General features: G+C 46.9%; 1 protein-coding gene and 1 long non-coding RNA gene across 3 annotated transcripts; both read right to left on the bottom strand.

Annotated features, from left to right (window-relative positions):
* Positions 1–471: 471 nt before the first annotated feature.
* nectin3b (nectin cell adhesion molecule 3b) lies at positions 472–16,212 on the bottom strand. Of its 2 annotated transcripts, XM_057054556.1 has the most exons (8): positions 16,042–16,212; positions 11,851–12,198; positions 11,465–11,764; positions 10,758–10,875; positions 10,448–10,599; positions 3,219–3,363; positions 1,653–1,755; positions 472–1,312 (listed from the first exon to the last, which is right to left on the bottom strand). In XM_057054556.1, exons 1-8 carry the CDS (start codon positions 16,118–16,120, stop codon positions 1,157–1,159), a joined length of 1,401 nt encoding a protein of 466 aa, XP_056910536.1. In that variant the 5' UTR covers positions 16,121–16,212; the 3' UTR covers positions 472–1,156. The 2 variants fall into 2 exon arrangements, with proteins under 2 accessions (XP_056910536.1, XP_056910535.1); XM_057054555.1 differs by lacking the exons at positions 472–1,312; positions 1,653–1,755; positions 3,219–3,363 and adding an exon at positions 5,807–9,235 and having other exon boundaries at positions 16,042–16,211.
* On the bottom strand, positions 12,290–16,035 carry LOC130537636 (uncharacterized). Its single transcript, XR_008953669.1, has 2 exons — positions 15,451–16,035; positions 12,290–15,340 (listed from the first exon to the last, which is right to left on the bottom strand). It is a non-coding gene; the product is annotated as an uncharacterized LOC130537636 (long non-coding RNA).
* Positions 16,213–18,669: the final 2,457 nt, after the last annotated feature.

Raw genomic sequence — 18,669 nt, 5'->3', positions numbered from 1 at the left:
CTACATATTTATGATGTCTTTCACAAAAAATGAATTGACGGGAATTGACGTATTACCAAGTTTGTCCACTGGGCGACGCTGTTGTAAAAGGTCAGCTACGCTCTCTTCGAAGAGAGAGAGGAATAAATGACCAAAATGTATACTGACAAAGATTTAAACCACGAAGAACGTCAGCGAAAAGTGGGCTGAAACACCACGTCATCTACAGTAAATAGTTCTGACAATTAAACAATTGTTTTTCCTGCTTTTCCTGAAGCAAGGTGGAAACCATGTAGGTGTGACCCTCCGATGATTTTCCCTCAAATTTAGACTCTCAAGACTTCAAGGACCTGTGATTTCCATGTACGGTGACTCAGAGCTCGGAAGTCCAGCCTGTTGGCTCGAGGAAGGGGGTGAAATCTATTGATGTGCTCAGTTTGAGCCGTCTGCTCATTCCTGACCAAGGGCTTAGCATCATCTCGCAGGTGCAAATCAGGCGGAAAACATGGATTTTAATAAATCAAACAAGACAACATCTGGCAAACATCTAATCTAGTAAAATGAAAACACTACAGCACATTGGGGAACAACCCCCCCCCCCCAAATGTCAATATGGCACTTCTGTTAGTTCTCCCGGTCACCATTAAACCGTTTGATATGCTTCCCATGACAGCGTAATTCAGCTTGAACGGCGACTCCTCGTAAAAAAGGGCTTCCCTGATTAGTTAATGCTACATAAGGGGGGGGGGGAGGGGGATACAGTCACAAATATGAAGTCATAAAATGACGCAGACGCACTCCCAAACTGGGACAGAAATACCTTCGTTAATCCTTTTATGGTTTGCGCTGCAGTTAGTACATTTGGTCTCATTGGACCTCAGAGGCTCCGTTCCTGCTTGGTCTGGTGACGCGCCTGAAAATGGAGTCTCGGATGTGTGATTTTTCCCTCCTCTAAAGGGGATAACGACGCAAATGGTGCTTACGCATTTTGCTGGGTAATTGGTGTACGATGCCCAGCTGTCTTCACGCGCGCACGGTCGGCGCGTGCGCCGACGGACCCGGCGGGTTGTGTGACTTTTGCTCTAAAGGGTCACCTAGGCGATATCGGACACTAAGTACAGAAAAATACAATTTCAGCAGAAGGTTAGCTTAAAAAAGACTGCAGGCAGCGTGTCAGTCACACATAGTGCTCCCTGTGGTTGATGTACACTCGGTCCGTCCCGCTCTGGTGACACACCCACTCCAGGCGGCTGGGGGGGCTGTGAGGTCCCGGCCTGGATGCGGGCGGACGCCGGCCTTCGGTCGACTGGTACCTGTCCTCTGCCCTGCGAGTCTGCACATCCAAGAAAAGAAGGATTTTGCTCAGTTCTCCTCGTACATAACAACCTCACGAAGCCTCAACCTGAGCAGGGAGCACAACCTCAACATCCCATAGAGTACATGGGCGCCGAGGTGAAGCCAAAACCAGAGAGAAGATATTAGATGGTCACTGCTGAGCTCCTGAATGACTTCCTGTCGTGACTCATTGGTCAGCTAATGCTTGGGTTCGTGGAGATGAGTCAGATACAGCTGATGTGATATTATATGAAGAAAGGCTGGGTAGGTGGGCTGTGTGTGTGCGTGTGTGCGAGTGTGTGTGTGTGTGTGTGTGTGTGTGTGTGTGGGGTGCTCACCTGACAGAGCCAGGCCACTTGTGATGCGTGGACACCCAGAGGAGCAGCCGGTGCTCTCCCGGAGTAGGGAGGGGGAGGCTTGTGTGTCGGAGGAAGGTCAATCCTTCGGAGAGAGATAAAAAAGAAATTGTGAGGAAGCAGAAGGAGGAAAAATAGATGAAGAAAGTGTTATTAAAAAGATGAGAGCGGCTGAGCTTTTAAAGAGCTGGACTTTTATGGAGGGAGGTGATCTTCATCGGGTTCTTCCTGCCGTTGTTGCATAGATTTTATCTATAAAAACGCGACTGACTTTGACATATAAGCACATAAATTAGATAAACGGCTGATGGACTCAGAATATTGGCAGGTTTTTTTTTTGACAGATGATGCGAGAGCCCTCGATCGGGGGTTTTCTTTACCGCAACACGACAGGAGTCACGAGTTGAAAACCCGCTCTGCTTTTAAACTTTGAACCTAGAAGTCGACCTTGACTGTTCATAAAATGGAACCATGACAGGCATTGATTTTTCTGACTGTATTTCACCAGATCCCACTCTTCCCTTTCATGGAGCTGGAAGAGATTATGGTGCTTTCAGGAAAACGCTGTCTTGGCGCCCGTGTTTGATGAAGGACAGGGACGGGGCCTGCCCACCCCCGCTCACCGTCCCACTGGGACTTCTGGCCACGGTCACACTTAAGATGCTAAGTTTGTCGTGGCATTGACCACAGACCAACACACCCTTTGATTACAGCGTGTCAGTGTATAATGATGCAGGGGCCACGAGGCGCATTTCCTCCACGCCGCTTTTCAAACAGTCAGCACTGGCTGTTAGCGGACGGGCTGGATGATGCTAACAGAACGCAGACAAAAGTGGGTACAAGGTAGACAAACACAATTCTGTCAGGTCCTTTCATTAAAGGTTGGACGTGGGCGTAGTTTCTGGCAGGTTTTCTGTAGCCGCATCATTAAAATTGGACTCCAAACTTCCCCGTTTTTATCTGAAACTGCAAAACTGTGGTCCAGCGGCGGGGTCGCCTTCAGCGAGGGAATCGGTAAACCCCGGACCGTCCAGAAACTCACCAATTTCATGGAAACTGATCATCGGGTCGCTAAATTTTCTGTCTCTTTCAGTCGAAATGGTGCAACGTAAACAGGAAGAACAGGTCAGTGCAACTGACATTAAAGATCGAATGACACGAGTTATTCAGACCCCAAACACACTCACAACCTTGTACTTCTATCTTTGTGAGGACTTTCATAGACATAAGACATCCTCCAACCTCAAAATGTCCTCGCTCGTTTGGACTATATAGCATGTTTAAGAACAAACACGCTATCTAATTTAACCTTGGTTCTCCCTCTCTGCTATGACATTAGCATGTCAGAGCGCTACAGGAGCAGCGCCTGACACCAACCGAGAGTTTTCTGCCAAGAGAGCACTTATCTGTGGCCCCTCAGCCTTGTCCTGCCGTCTCCTGCACCGTGATGATGCAGCAGAGCCGCATGAATAAAAAGCTCCGCTCGGTTTCGTGCCGTCACTTCAGCATCCGTGCACATTCTGGACAGGACGGCTCTGGCAGACTCACACTTTGTCCGTGAAGGCCGGGGACGGGGCCTTGCGGGCCGTCAGGATCACAATGATGAAGACGGTGATGAGGAAGAGAGCAAGAACGGCGCCCATGATGGCTCCAGCCATGGCGATGGAGCTGGATCTCTGGGCTTGAGACTGTTCTGAAACAAAGACGCACAGATTCAGTGAAAACATCGAGATGCGGGAGGAAGCAAATTTAGGTGCACCGTGTGCCCACGGAAGACGCCGAATGTTCTGGCTGAGGCGCTTTTCCTCTCATCACTTTGAAAATGTGTGGCAATTTAAGAGAGCACAGTTCGTTCTGAGCAGCATGAAGTGCTCCGTGTGTCAAACAGCTCGTTATAAAGGCTTGACAATTACACAGTTTTTCCTTGGCAGCCATTTTGAAATGTAACGCGGCATAAAGACAGATTTTCCTGCATGTGGGTTGTAAACGTTTAATTAATTTGGGATGTTCCCTGAATTCTGAGTCTACTTTGCCTCCTGTCACCCGTCCAAGTCTCCGTCCTCTGTGGGTCTGTGTGTCGGGTCCCGAATGCCGTTGTAACGTCTGCTGAATTAGCTTTGTTGACCATATGCTTGCATGCGCTCCACGTCGTCCTCTGAGGGGATTAGGATTAATTTGTGATTAGGATGCATTAAAACTCAGAACAGCGAGCTTTGGCTAATCAGCAGTAATGTGTAAAACTGCAATTCAACACTCTGAAGGAACTGGAGGACAAAAGGTGACCCCGAGTACAAAAAGGTGTAATGGTCACTTACGGTTGATTTAGCCGTTAAGGTCTGGGAAGGAAAAAAAAAAAAAATCAATAAGTTTCTGAGATGAGAGTCCTTAATATCAGTTCAATCATGATGCAGATTGGCCGAGATGGGACTTCCGTGCTTTTCCTGAAAGCCAGGCCTCCCCTAGGCCGTCCTTACCACTCGATAACCCTTTTATTAGCGCTGATGGAGCTGAAGTATGACGAGAGACTCTCAAGTTGATCAAAACGGCTTTAAAAATGCAGCTCATCAAGTCGCCTCCTTTAATGTCTGAAGACAGAGGTTCCTCCTGCGGGCTGGAATAAGAACTGCTGAGGTGGACTCGTCCTGAATATGGCCCGGAAATGTGGGGGAAAAAACCCCCACAGAAAAACATTTGCTTTGCTGAAATATCACCAATTACTCAGTGGTTTGGATTACTGGTGTTAGTGTTGGATTAGCTGTCCCCAAACTGGAGTCCTGCACCAGCCCATGGCCGTTTCTGCCCCCTTGCTTTTAATCTCCCTCCCCCCACCCCGCGACACACACACACACACACACACACACACACACACACACACACACACACACACACACACCACACACACACCACACACACACACACACACACACACACACACACACACAAAGTTCATGCCGACGCTTTGGGAGACAGATATGAGTCCACAGAACAACTCGGTGAGGGGAGCGATGGCAAGCCCCCCCCCCCTTCTGAAAACTTCACAGCAGGGTCAAAGGTTATCCTCTCTTCCAGACAACAGACTCGCCGTGCGCAGACGCTGCTGTAACAGCAGTGAGGGGAGGAAGGTTAAAGCGGGCAGCGCTCTGTCATTTCCCTCCCAGAGATCCCCCCCCCCCCACTGAACAACTGACAGTTTGATCCCACCTGGACGGGGGAGTAAACATCAGAGCGTCCCCCCCCCCCCCAGACAGCTGCTTTGCGGAGGGAGATCTCGCCGCGCTGCTGGTGGAACTGGCCGATCTTCTTCCGAGTCTTTCATGCAAATTCGAGCACCGCTCTGATGACATCATCATTTCCACCCCAGCAGCCTCACTTCGGGAAGCGCCCGGCTGAGCGCGCTGCTGCTTTAAGGTCAGGAGGAAAGTGCTGGCGAGGAGGCGTATCGACTGGTCAGCGCCAAGCGAAACATTCTGGAGGAAATGTGCGCCGAGTGGCTGAGTGCGGGTTAAACGGTGTCAAGGTCACATCAGTGAGACGCGTCCTTTGAGCCCGAGATCTCTCTCCGTACAGCAGGACGTGACGCGCCAATAGCTAATTCTCCCTCTTCACCCCCCTTCACTTTTTGTGTATAGGTAGAGATGGTTGGAACACAGCCTCCATCGGCGGCTACAGATGAGCTTGTTGCCATGGGGATAGTCAATGGGCTGGAGAGTGAGGACTCGGGGCCAGACATAAACACTCAACGTTTAATTCTTCCAGCTGCTGGAGGAGTGTGAGAAAGAGACACCGGGCCTGTTGGGTGGGTGGGGGGGGTCTGACAATGACGACCATCGGAGGTGTGAGGAGGGGCTTTCATGGGACACACCGAGACCAGTAAGGGGGGGTCACAGAGGCAGCGACGGAGACGCGAGGGACCAGCGAAGAAGAGCTGTAAACTAAAGAGTAAAGGAGGAGAAGCGAGGAAGCATGAATAAAATCATGTGGGACGTACTGGATTGGTGGTGGGTGGGGGGATGCGTTCTGGAGCGGGAGATGATGTCATTTATACCAGCACAAAGAGGAGCAGAGTCTGAGCAGTCTGCGTAATGGCAGGCTTTAAACTCCCCCCCCCTAAAAAAAAACCCTCCAGAGAAAATCGCTCACATCTGCTATAAGGTGCTTTATTCAACTAAAGTGTCTGACAAAATAATGCTCCACTACTGTGACACATAAATACCCCCCCCCAAAAAAACAAAACAAAGGTACATTTCCTTCAGCATATGTACAGAGACAAGAAAACAAAGTGCTTCTCATCAAGGATGAGGCTCATTTCTTCATTAACTGTACAGAAAAGAAACAAAACCCTGATACAGTACCCTTTTTAATGAATTTGAGAGCTTTTAATGCTCCTTTGTTTGCAAATATAATCTCTCATTACTGTCATGATGGCGAGGACGGAAACAACTGAATATGGCACTGGGGTGTCCACCTACCGTAGAAATCTACAGAAATCTCACCCAGCAACCAAACACATCCATGCACCCATAAATAAACAATAATCAATACTTCTAGGTATCTAAGGCACTAGCTTTAAACTGACGGTGGAGGACCATTCTGCCGGTACCGCGTGCTCTCTATACAAAAATATCGCAGTACAAAAGGACGTCGTCGTTCCAGCTGCTGCAAACCGATGAGTCAAAAATAAGATATCGACTAGCGAAGTATTGATCAGGCGAAGTTCCGCCCTGGTGCACTGAAGCAAACAGCTGGCGCGGTGCTGTGACCAGAAAGACAAGCTCACGGGTGCCGGCTGCCGGGATTCAAACAAAGTATTGTAGCTCGTGAGCTGCAGCCTTACGGCAGTCTGAGGCGAATGGCAGGAGTCGGTGCTCTGACTGGCAGCTTTAGCTAGTTCAACTGGCGGTTGTAGGCTTCCCAATCTGAATTATTAAGAAAATTTGAGGTTCTTTCTACAGTTTTGCGCAAAAGGGAGTCTCAAAACACGGGCACAGTTGACCAAAACAGGTGAATAATCTGAAACTAGCAAGCTTCCGTCCATGAAACTAAGAGCTACTGTGGTGCACAGTGTCTCAAACCACAGTTGGTGCAGTCTGAGGGTCCTATTGTCATCAAACCGCAACTGGACACAACGTGAAAGTTTGCAACACGGCTCGTTTCCATAATAAAGACTGTTACTCTAATATTCAAGTGGCCTAAAGCATCTTTTCTCTACTATTTCAGGCTACAAGACCCTGTATAAAACAATCATTTATAGGTTTCTTAATCATTTGCTAGCTAGTCTGCAATATTGGAGACATCATCATATTTATACATACGACTTCAACAAATATTTGGCATCTGGCGACAAATATTGTATAGCGACCATATGACTGAAGTTGGCACATATTCACAAACACAAGTGCACATAAAGAAAACTGTAGGAAACCCTCCTCACTGTCAGGTAAACAGGTGCATTTACTAACAAACCAGTGCGACGCGCGTGCCTGGATACACGTCATAGACTAAACCTATTATTAACACCATGCCTTCGAATCAATTACAGTACTTTGTGTGTCCTGCAACATTGGAGGGATTCAATAAGCAATAAAAGAAAGCTGACAAACCAATAGTGATATATACAATTAAAAAAAACAACACAGAAATCTAAGGATCAGTGCAACACAAATACTGTTCCCTCTGAGCTCAGAAGTTGGAATTTCTTCTTCTTCTTTTTTTTTTTTTTAACCAAAAGTGTCACAGATGGAACATCAATTAGCTAATTTGTATGAGAGTAATATTACATGCTAAAAAAAAATGAAACGGCCGGCATGGCGGGGCTTTATCAAAGTGCTGTTAATGCCTCAGATTGTGACAGACGCCTTTTGCCCTGACAGATGAGGAGAGCTCAAGCGAGTCCGGATGGTTCTGCGGTGGAGAACATTAGCTTACGTTCTAGAATGACTCTATTGTGGAACCGGGAGGCCAGCGTATGGTGGCTACCATACTGCAGCCTGCTCTAAACAATGCCCCCGTTGATGGCTCTCCTCTCTCCGACTGCACCCATTTGGCGCCAGGGTGCAAATTCCCAAACACATTTAATCTGGCAGGATAATGCGTTCCTGGTCTAAGGGGTGGCAACCAACCCAAAGCCTTGGCGAGACTGCAAAAAAAATAATAACCCAACCTAAATATTGTAGCTCATTTGCACACCGGGGCTTGACCGTGTGGTAAACCCAGTCTGTTGTTGCAGCGGGCTGCACCTCATTCCTGCAGGACTCCCTGCGTGTCCTCTGTTCATCTCTGCTGGGAATAAAAGATGAGCTGAAGGCTCGCAGCAGAAGTGCTCTTAAGGCTCCCTTCCCACTACATCAGCGTTAAAAGGACATTGATCAGACATCAGTGGTCATATTCTGAAGCTTTCCCCTCCCATTATGGACCAGCACACAACAGGCCGACATCCAATAGTAAACAAATAATGTAGTTGTCTATTATATATCCTATAAGGCAGTGCAGTTGTGTTATGACTTGGAATCAAACTAGAAGCATCACCCATTTAGGAATGATCCCGGTTTACAATGATTTGAAAGAAATGCCACATTAGCAGTGCGTAAAACCAAACTTTAAATGATTCTACTCAAGGACACCAGGAATTCTGAACGCATCGACAGTCCCTGTAGTTAGACGGAGACGACGCCTCGGGTCGCCTCTGCACACAGTGATACGCCGGATTCATCAGGCGTACAGATGTTCACAAACAAAGTGGCCGTGCAGTACAGTCTGTCGACAACAGCGGGACGGGGACGACTACGACGCTCGGACCAGACAAGGAACCTACGGGACTGAGATTAGTTGCAGTGAGTGTGGCTACTTAGAGAAGTTGTTCCTAAATGGGTAAAATGGGTTTGAGCGCACAGCTTGTCAAACGTACCACTCCCTGCGCGAGATGACGGACCCGTCTGTGTGCGAGACATAGTCCCCGTCGGGCCCGCTATCGTAACAGTCATCTGACACGTAGGGGGAGCAGTTTCCCCGCGGTTTAGGTGAATGAGTGTATCTGGGAGATCTGGCCTGCCGCGGACTAGAATACTGTGTGTGTTCCTGTTGGTGGTTCTGCTGATGGCTGTGGTGACTGCTCTCTCTCATTGCTCGGGTGTAGCCATTAGAGGGATATTCCTCCCCGTTGTAGTTGCTATGGTGACGCCAGTCACGCTCGTGTTTGAGCTGGCGGTCGCCCCACTCTTCCCGGTCGTGGTCCCGATGCTGGGAGCCGCTGCGAGCCTTGGTTGGCTGGAGCTCATGCTGTGTGGGGGCTTTCTGGAGGTCATTGTGGCCCAGGTAGTGCTTGGCATAGTAGTTCCCGTGGAGCGTCTGTTGTTTGCGGAGGTAACACACGCCAACCAGACACAGCAGCAGTAGCAGGAACAAGGCCCCGCCCACCGCCCCACCGACTATGGATCCCAGGTTACTCTCAGATAGGGCTTCAAGTGTGGGGGAGCTGAAGAGTACGTGGCCCTTTTCACCCACCAAGGTGGACGAGGCAGAGCCAGTAACGACGGGAGTGGTAATGGTGGAAGGCATGGTGGGAGGATCTAATGGAGGGGAGGAAGGATGAGAGGGGAACAGAGAGGGAGAGAGATAGAGAAGTAGAGAATGTCAACTACATCAACATTTCACTAAGACGGGAAAAGGTTGACAAACGTCTACAGTACTACAGATGCTACAAAAGTACAGCATCCAGGTTAACATAGCAGATGATGGCCAACGTCAAACGGGACTACTGTATGTTTTTAACATTTGTGAGTACATAAAACACCAGTTCAATATACAGGACATGTTTCCACATCGTGCAAATATGCAGGCGCAGATAAAATAAACCCCTGTGAATAAAAGGAAAACCGCAGTAATCAGTGTTAATCTTACACGAGCTACCTTTAATGACAGGAAGGCTAGGGTCAGAGTCAAAGGTCAAAGAAGCATCATAAAGAGAAAATACATTTATCTGTCCTCACTTTCACCTCGTTTTTACAACCAGATGTGCGGAACCCATTCACATCCTAGAGATAACAGTAGTGGAGCCCGAGTACGTGCATTCTACCACTCCATGCAGAGGCGATGAACAGCACGAGCACGACCACAGCAAGACACACAACAACAAAGGATACACTGACGTGTGTAAGCGTGCACACGGGCGTACAGGTCCTCTCAAAGGAGAATGAAATATGGATGATAAATAATAAATAGAGTTGAAAAGAACTGGTTAATGTTTTATGAATCTGGGACATCATCTCACAGTCAGGCTGCAGGCTTTTGCCTCTTACTGCATGACACGTGCAAAGGAAAGCAAGCTGGAAAGGAAAATCAAATCCTAAATTAGGAATACGCTCGGTCAAAAGAACCCGAGACAAGAAGAGAATGTTTGAGGGACTAGAAAACTCGGCTGCCGAGTCACAGGTGTAAAGAGGACCGAGCTGCTTAAAGACAGCTGAAGTCTGAGGAGATGCTAGCAGCCATTTTTGCCCAGAAGCTCCCCTTTCAGAGATCTGGCCGCCTAATCAAATCAAGGCTAAACAAGCAAAAGTCGCTGGAACGATCAAATCGTCAATGCCAGCAAACTGTTTTACGAGCCGCTTCTTCAAAACGGCGGCAGCATGCACAGGTTGGCCCGGAGTGATAGAGTGTCAGATTACAGCTTGAAGGACAATGTCACAGGCAATAATAACCTCTATGACGTCCACGCACGCACAGTGCTTCCTGAGGGAAGCGTGTACACTAGGAGTCAGCTGTGTTCCGGAGGGGCTCACCTTGTATGAGAATACGCACGTCCCGACTGCGAAGGTTGATGTCGTTGGCAACCTCACACCTGTAAACGCCAGAGTCATTCCGATGGAGGGGTCGCAGGAAGAGCAAGGTGCTGTTTATTATTTCCACCCCTTCTGGCATTTCACTGTCCAGCCTAGGGCACAAGTCAGGTGACACCCATTAGAAGGAGAGTCCAGTACCGCGGTCGTAAAAAAAAGTCAAAGTTTAAATGTTCTTGGCCTTCTAGTCACACATCTGACGTCACGCTACGCTTTCGTCGTTGTGAATGACGTCACAGACACAGATCCACACCTGATCCATCGGAAGTGATGCGCCGGCGGGTTCGCGTTGGCTTTGCACGTCATCTGGACGTTGTCCCGACCCACGTACCAGTCGCCGTCGTATCCCACCACCGAGATGTCGGGAGCGTCTTCGGAGGACAAAAGGAGAGATTATCAACATCTCTGATTAGGATCATTTAAAAAAAAAAGATTTTCGCCCTTTACATGGATCCGTCTTTACGCTCCTCCTGCATCTACTGCGGAACATCACTGACTCATTTATAAAGAGTTTGAGTTTTACGGCCACGCAGAAAACATTAAGCACCGTGTGTCCAACAGGAGACAACAGCAAGGCTCTTTCTTGTTCATTAAAAAAGAAAAAAAAACCTATACGACCTTCATTTTTAAACGATAAACCGTTTTTTAAAAGCTTCAAATAAGTGGCTGACAAAAACAGAGGCAAGGCCACACTTAATTAGCTGACTGCTTTTGAAACTGAAGCACAGCTACAGGCTTTGGGTTTTACACCCGCACATTCTAGGAGGAAAATGCTTTTCAAATGTTCAAGGAAATGAAAGCGTGACAGGAAAATATGTGCTGTTAAGGCCCACAACAACGGCTAAATTCTCCACTCCACAGCAACCTCTAATCTACTTTGACTTTCCTGGATCGGCCTGAGAGACGTGGAAAGACTCCTTTTCTGCGAGTTATTTCAGGAATGCCGAACGAACGTCTTACACTGGACATTGAGCTGGTAGGGGATTCTGAAGTCGCTGTGCAGCGCGGGGTGTCGCACCACGCAGGTGAGCGTGTGGCCCTGCGTGTGCCGCGTCGGCTGCCACAGGTAGCGCACTTGCGTGCTGGTTGTGCCGTTGACTTCATTGAGAAGCTGGACTTCTGACTGTCCAAAAAGGTTGGACTCCCAGGACACCTCGGCCGGAGGCCGGGCTCGCTCGGCGATGCAGGTGGCCACCACAGTCTCGTTGCCGCCGTCGATCAGGGCGGTGGATCCCGCAGACACGTAGACCTTCGGCTCCACTGCGGACGAGCAGAAGCGAGCAGCGCAGCACGTTAGCATCTCAAAAGCGCGTAATTACGTCAAAGCCGTACGCAGACGGACGTACCGAGCACGTTGACAGTAGTCGTGGCTTGAGTGTTTCCCAGGGGAAACGTGGCGACCTTACAGGTATAAAGCCCGACGTCAGAGAAGCCCACGTTCTCCAGTATGATGGTGGCATCATGGGAGGAGGGGGAACGAAAATACAAGCGATGGATGAACTCCGGAGGGATGGAGATGCCATACTCGGGGTTATACACGGCCACCGTGGCCGAGCCTGAAGGTAGGCGGCGTTCCCAAGAACTCTGAGTGAGCGTGAGGTTTGGGCCCACCTCCACCCTGCACTCCAGGGTGACGTTCTTCCCCAGCACGGCGTTTATCCTCTGGGGCACCACCACCTGGCTACCCCATACGCCTGCGAAGGAGACGCGCAAATACAGAAAAATTAATTAACACAAGTAATTTTAGGCATTAAAAAGGAAAAAAAACTCTTGAGAATTTCCTAAAAAAAAAAAAAAAAAAAAAATCCATCACACTGGTTTGGTTGCGTTTTAACTCTTAATTACCTTAACTGCCAGAGATACAGTTCTAAAATGAAAGAAAATACGGTGAGATCATTATTTTTAAGGGTTGTTCTCTCTTATATGTGCGATAATGTCTTTAGATAAGCATGTTAAATGCTTAAATGTTAAATAACATTTGATTACATATTAGACACAACATATTATTTAATTCTAGGGGCTTTATTGATTTTTCCATTTCAACTGTCAGATTGGATTACTGACGTATGAGTCACCAATCAAACCATTACTACCCGAAAAGTCAAGCACCATCGTGGCTGCGGTAGAGCTTTTTGAGGATTTCTGATGTCATCAGGTTAGAAAATAGATTTGTACAAGTCCGGTATCATCTGTGGTTATCTGAGTGGAATCAAAGCTCGGCTCCAACGCCGTTGCGTCACTGAGCTTTTTAACAAGTAAAACACAGCTGACAGTCTGACTCAGAGCTTCATTGAGGAGTTTGTTTGCTGCTTCTTATCGTCCCTCCTTCTGGCCTGAATTTAGAAAATTAAAAAGCAGCCGCCTGTCTGTCCTCTGTCCAAATATAACCAACCCACAAACTCCGTCGTCTGCCCTTGTCAGGCACAAGTCAAAAGCAAAAAAGCTCGTCGTGTTAAGGAGAGTCAAAAGGATGTGGAGAGAAGATCGAGAGCGGCAGGAGGGAAAAAAATGATGGGAATAGATATGCTAACATGAGGATGACATCATCGCTGAGAGAAGAAAAAGAGGGCTGAGAGAGAGAGAGCGAGCGAGCGAGCGAGAGAGGCAAGACTGCAGTCACGTATCAGAAGTGAGAGGATATAACCGGACTCTGGCAAACAAAAACTCAGGAATTAAGTTAGTGATTTACAAAAGACAATATGACGCAGCCCGACTGCCAAAGTCTTCAACTAGATCACTAATTGGAACAAGCTGCCAGCAGAAAGACATCATCATAAATCAAAACCTGCTGTGCTGCTTGGCAACTGGCTGCAAATATTCTGTTGTTTTGCCAATAGCTGTTTTTTTTTTGTCCCCCTATGGCCAGGCCCTCCTTAAAAGGGTCATGTGCTCGAATCCCAGCGCTGCCGAAGTTGCTCAGTCCTCAAGTACGCAGATACGGATTGATGAATCTTTTCCGCAACCCGGTTTATTTTGGAATTTGCTGGCCTGTCCCACTGATAAATGCATTAAAGTGAGCAGTTAGCGCACATTCTGTTGGCCCAGGTTAGCAGGTTTATGCCATTCTAAGGCCGATACAAAGGAAGAGCAGCAGCTGCACTAAAAGCCCTACTGAGGCACTTCCATGAGAAGCATTTGGAGCGAAATCTGTACAATATTCTAATATTAGCATAAAGGCTAGCTGATTTCAGCCAAATCAGATGGATAACTTCCAGGCTTATAAAAGCTTCACAGCCTCATTGGCCAACTGCACGGACTACTGTGGTAAGACATTTCTAAACAGTCTAACTTTGGAGGGCTGAGCACTTTATTGGGCCAACTCTGACGGCTACAGCCCGATGTCAGCTTCAAGCGCATTTGCGGCGCATATTTGCACTAAGACAAAGGCATTTTATTACTTCATCATCATCATTCTCTACTGGTCATGAGACCATTTTGCAGGATCTGCAGCAGAGTTTGGGAGGAGGGGGGGGAAAACTGCAGAATTTTTCTGCAGTGAATGCCTAATTGAGAAGGTATAGCGACAGAATTAAATTTTTATTTGTGACACGATGACAACCTTACGTAAGCGCGGCCTCGTTTTTCCCCGACTCTCCACTGAATGAAAAAGTGATGGGAATAAGGGTAAATTCCATCTGATCTTATATGCCGCCTGTCTTGACATAGTCCCAAAATGTTTTTTTTTCCACTCTTTCATGTGGTTTCAGAGGGAAAGAAAAGCAACTGCTTGGTGTCATATCCTCAAAGAGAGCAGCCACTCTCGGCACTTTGGGTTTGGCTGGCAAACACAACACAACGTCTCATTCACTCCTCCTCACACGCATGAAAACAGATTATAGATATCCTGGCATCAAGGACACGTCGCTCCCAGGGAACGCTCTGCCGCTTGTTCTCACTTTAGTCAATATTACCGTCACTTATGGGCCGGCAACATTATTAATGTGTGCGTTTGGCCGGTGGGCAGAATATCTTGTTAAGAGCAGAACTCGGAACTTTAACCGGTGACGGCGTTAAGGTCGAAGTGGAAGAGTCAGTTGTGCAGAGAGGGACAGCGTGACTGACTGTTTTAAAACTGGCTTGATGCACAATAGTGCACACACACATGCACGCACACAGGGTGATGTCATTAGCAACTGAGGGAGGGCGCGAGTGATGCAGGAGCGTGGGAAAAGTTGGCATTTTTAATACATAAAACGGTCAAATTAACCTGTAAGGAAAGCAGTAAATAAAAGAAATCATGTATTAATATACTTGGGAGTATAGGAAACATTTCTGCTGGGCACTAAAGTGGTGTTATTTTTTTTAAACACGTTTATGAGCTGGACAGTAAAAGCCCAATTACAGAGCTTTCTAAGATCATTGAGCATTTATGTTTAAGGCAACACTTACATCCATGAGTATTATTCAGACATGATTGTTATCCAATATTCCTACAACTGAGGTTTGAAAAGTGCAGTTAAAACTGATGGTTTGGCTGGAGGACTCGCTCGTTTCTTTCTCCTGAGGGTGCGTGGATCCATTTTCCATCTTTTAAAAATGGCACAAGGTCAGACCTCCTATTGGAATGTACAGTTGACCTAAACTGATGGAAGAAAAATGGACCTCTGTCTCTTTAGTGCTTAATCTGAGCACTCCAAGCAAGGGAAGAATACAAGGACAGACAGAATCATGCACGATATTTTGGATTACGCAACAGGCATTATTAATTTGGTAGCTTTAGAGGGTAAAAAAAAGAAGGGGGATTTATGTAAATATTTCCTGAAGGTATTTCTGGAGCAGCATGGTTTTAAACCTGTTCTGTGTGCTGTACCTCACGGGCTTCCATCAAAAAGTTTTCTGCATTAAAAAAACAAGACAAAACATGGTTTTATGCAAACATTGCTGCCATCTGTGTAAAATAAAGCCAAATCCAGTCAAATGTGTTCGCTGGCGTCTTTGGAACTCACCCCGGGTCCAAGTGGAAGCACAGCAGCTAAGTGCTGCAAACAAAGTTGGCCTGTGTTTGGGGGGGGGTGAATAAACTGCCCCCGTCTTGGAGGAGCTCAGGTTCCACAGGACGCACATGGCTGACCTTCATCCACGCCTGCGGATGCTGCCACCATCTAGCTGGTTTCATTTGCAAGTTCCTGAACAAGTTGCTTAACTTGCAGGCGTCTCATTAGGCCAGGGAGGAAGAAAAATACTTCTGGAGACAACCTGGATGGAGGCTAATTGCTTGTGTACTTTAGAATCGCGTGTTTATCCAGGGAAGCCTGTGCGCCCCTGTTTGATTGGGCCGTTTCTATGGCAGCCTACGGGTCGCGCTTTCATTCACGGCGGTTACCACTCGAAAGTGAAGTTGTAATCAAGTTTCCTTTGGTTTCTGGGCGACGCATTTCACACATTAGAAGTCCAAAGTGAACACAGCTCGGCTGGCTACATGTGACGGGCCGTTAGCTTAGATTTCTTCGCGATGCGCGCCGGACGGGCTTTCGCAAAAGTTCTGTGCGACGTTTAAAGACCCACCAAAACCTGGACGTCCGAAATTTGGGACTCACCTGCAATCCTGCACAGGAGGTGGAACAAAGCGAGACTGCCACATTTTCCGAGGTTACTCCCACGAGAAGGCGGTAACATTTTCAAAAGCGGTGCGATCTCCAGCTGCCGGAGCCTTGCGCAACCTACATGCCCATTTAACGGTGCCGAAGAGAGGAACCTCCTCAGCAACAACTCTAAACTGCATGTGGACCGTACCATCTGCCCGGCAAGGAGCGGGGGGAGAGGAGCGCACCTGACAATGACGGTAACGCCGTCATTTGTCCAGATAATACGGCAACCTCCCCCTGGAAGAAGGGTCCATTAGTAGACACATTACGTCATCTCTGTTGATAACCCCGCTACATTGATCAATTAGATCATTTTGTGAGTAATCCTTATGCGATCACTGACTCCAAAGGTTAACAAAGACTCACAGAAAAGCTGCACGTCCCGTTTTGCCGGAGCTCCGTGCGTCTGTGTGTTGCACAGTCAAACAGTTGCATGGATTGCAAGTCAAGCTGTTGGGTGGAAAAGTCACAGCTTGAAGAAATGGTGCATTTTGGCGGAGATGAGGTCAGCATGTCAGCGTATGAGGCCTAAAAATACATGTTTCCAATAATAACTGTCTGGCTTCAGAATCCCGAACACCCGCTTTCTTTGCTGCTCAGTCCGGCATGAAATCTGATCTACTGACCACTTTAAAATCCCCACTATTGAGATTGTCGTGAGCAGGTCGTGTTTTGATATTTGATATGTTTTTAACTGGCCACTAAACGTCCAAAGATACTTTTATCACTTTGTAATACATTTACAGAGCAAACAGGTACCTGATGTTTGTGGGCAGGCCCAAGAGGTTTCAGCATCCATGACAAATGTAAATATTAACATCGAGGGCTCTGCCCTCTTTAGTTAGGTTTTAGTTTTCAGGGACTTGGAAAATCGGTGGTCTGAAAGATGGACTATGGAGCCACTTTGAAATATGCCATGATTTAAATTAAACAGATAAGTCAGGACATCTTTGGGCAAAGGTCAAACTTCATCCTCCTCCTGATTTGGGCCCCTCAACATCATCTCGATGTTAGAATTGCTGCTATTTAGACATCGTGTTTCTGGTTTGTGTGGAATTACCAGGTTAGAAATTACACCTGCTGTGATGTTTGGAGCCGATCATCTGTGGTCAGTGACTGGTGTTCTGGTGTGTCAAAGCCACATGTCGGTGATAATTAGCCAACAAAGTTTATATTTGTACGTTTGCTGTTATGCGGGTACGATGGCAGGGGGCAGCACCCCATTCTCCTGACAGGAATCTAACCAGGTCAGTGCTTTAATTTGAGTCTCGCTGCTGCAGCCATGAGGGATACAATTACTTTCCCACTATGCCATTCATCCGCGTCTCTATAGTGCAAATGTGTGCGCGGCGTTCCCATGTCTTTTTCAAAGTGGAGAGAATGAGAGCAAGGAATATTTCCAGCGTTCCATTGTTAATTTCAGTAATAAAATCTTGCCTCGAGTGCAGCGTGAAATGTGTTTGTTGCTCTGACAGAGAATTAAAGAGGAAGGAGAGAGCAGTTCCAATGAACCGACTACGGGGTCTCTCTGATAAAGCACCGTGGTAAGAAGGAGGTGAAAACAAAGGTAAATAGGATTTAGTGATAAAAAGTAATTTCAGTATCAAGTGTAATTTATGATCTGTAGTAAATCTGAAGCAGCTCACCACTGCAGGCTCCATTTTGTTGGTTAAGGATGTGAACAATGTCAGTCTTCCATTGCTAAACCTAAGTTGCTGTAACCAGGTGCTTTCTCTCTTTGGAATGTTTTTCAATCATTCAAGTGTTCTTTCGCAAAGGCCAGAGAGGTATCAAGAGGGCTTCAGGCCTGTGACAGAGCAAGATCATTTAAATCAGTCCTCCTGCTGCTCAAATTCTTCCTTTATTCTCTGGATCAGCGCCTCCCTCTCTGTTAAACAACATAAATCGGTCTCTCCCTGCTTTCTATCGCTGGCCATTGTCCTGCACAAATGTGCACCTGGACTAGGAGAAAGGGGACAGGACGGGACTTTCTTCAGTGATGTTACGTTACTGATCCGTCTTTTTGATAGCCTCATGTGGCACAATCAAAAGGGTCATTTTATTATAGTAGAACAATCAAGGGTAGTTTCCTCAGGTAGCAAATATTACTGGTTAAAAGAGAGCGTGGCAGCTCCAGCTGAAATATTTTAGTCTAACAGTGACCTCTACTGGCAAATTATATGAACTGCTCCCCTCGACGGAATCGCCATATGTATTGTTCAACATTTAGTCTTATCAGTATTTATAAAATGCTAATATATATATATATATATATATATATATATATATATATATATATATATTTTTTTTTTTTAATTTCATTTAATTTATTTTTTTAAATGAATAGCTATGCTATATAATTTTCCCCCAAACAAGCGGCTGCTAATTTAAAATCATTAACATGTCTGTTTTGTAATTTACTATGTCACGTCATGAAATAAGGAGCTGGGCTAATTATAAAAATCTGAGTTTCTTCCATTTACGTTTCAGATTTTAAAACAACACCTTAAAGCAACGGTGTACGAATTTCAAAGCAATTACTGGATGACACGCGTGCTGTGCGTTTAATTACAAGGTTGT

Source organism: Takifugu flavidus, chromosome 14, assembly GCF_003711565.1.
Source record: "Takifugu flavidus isolate HTHZ2018 chromosome 14, ASM371156v2, whole genome shotgun sequence".
NCBI classification, from domain to species: Eukaryota; Metazoa; Chordata; class Actinopteri; order Tetraodontiformes; family Tetraodontidae; genus Takifugu; species Takifugu flavidus.
The sequence above is the reverse complement of the archived record's forward strand: the minus strand, read 5'-3'. Positions and strand labels throughout refer to the sequence as shown.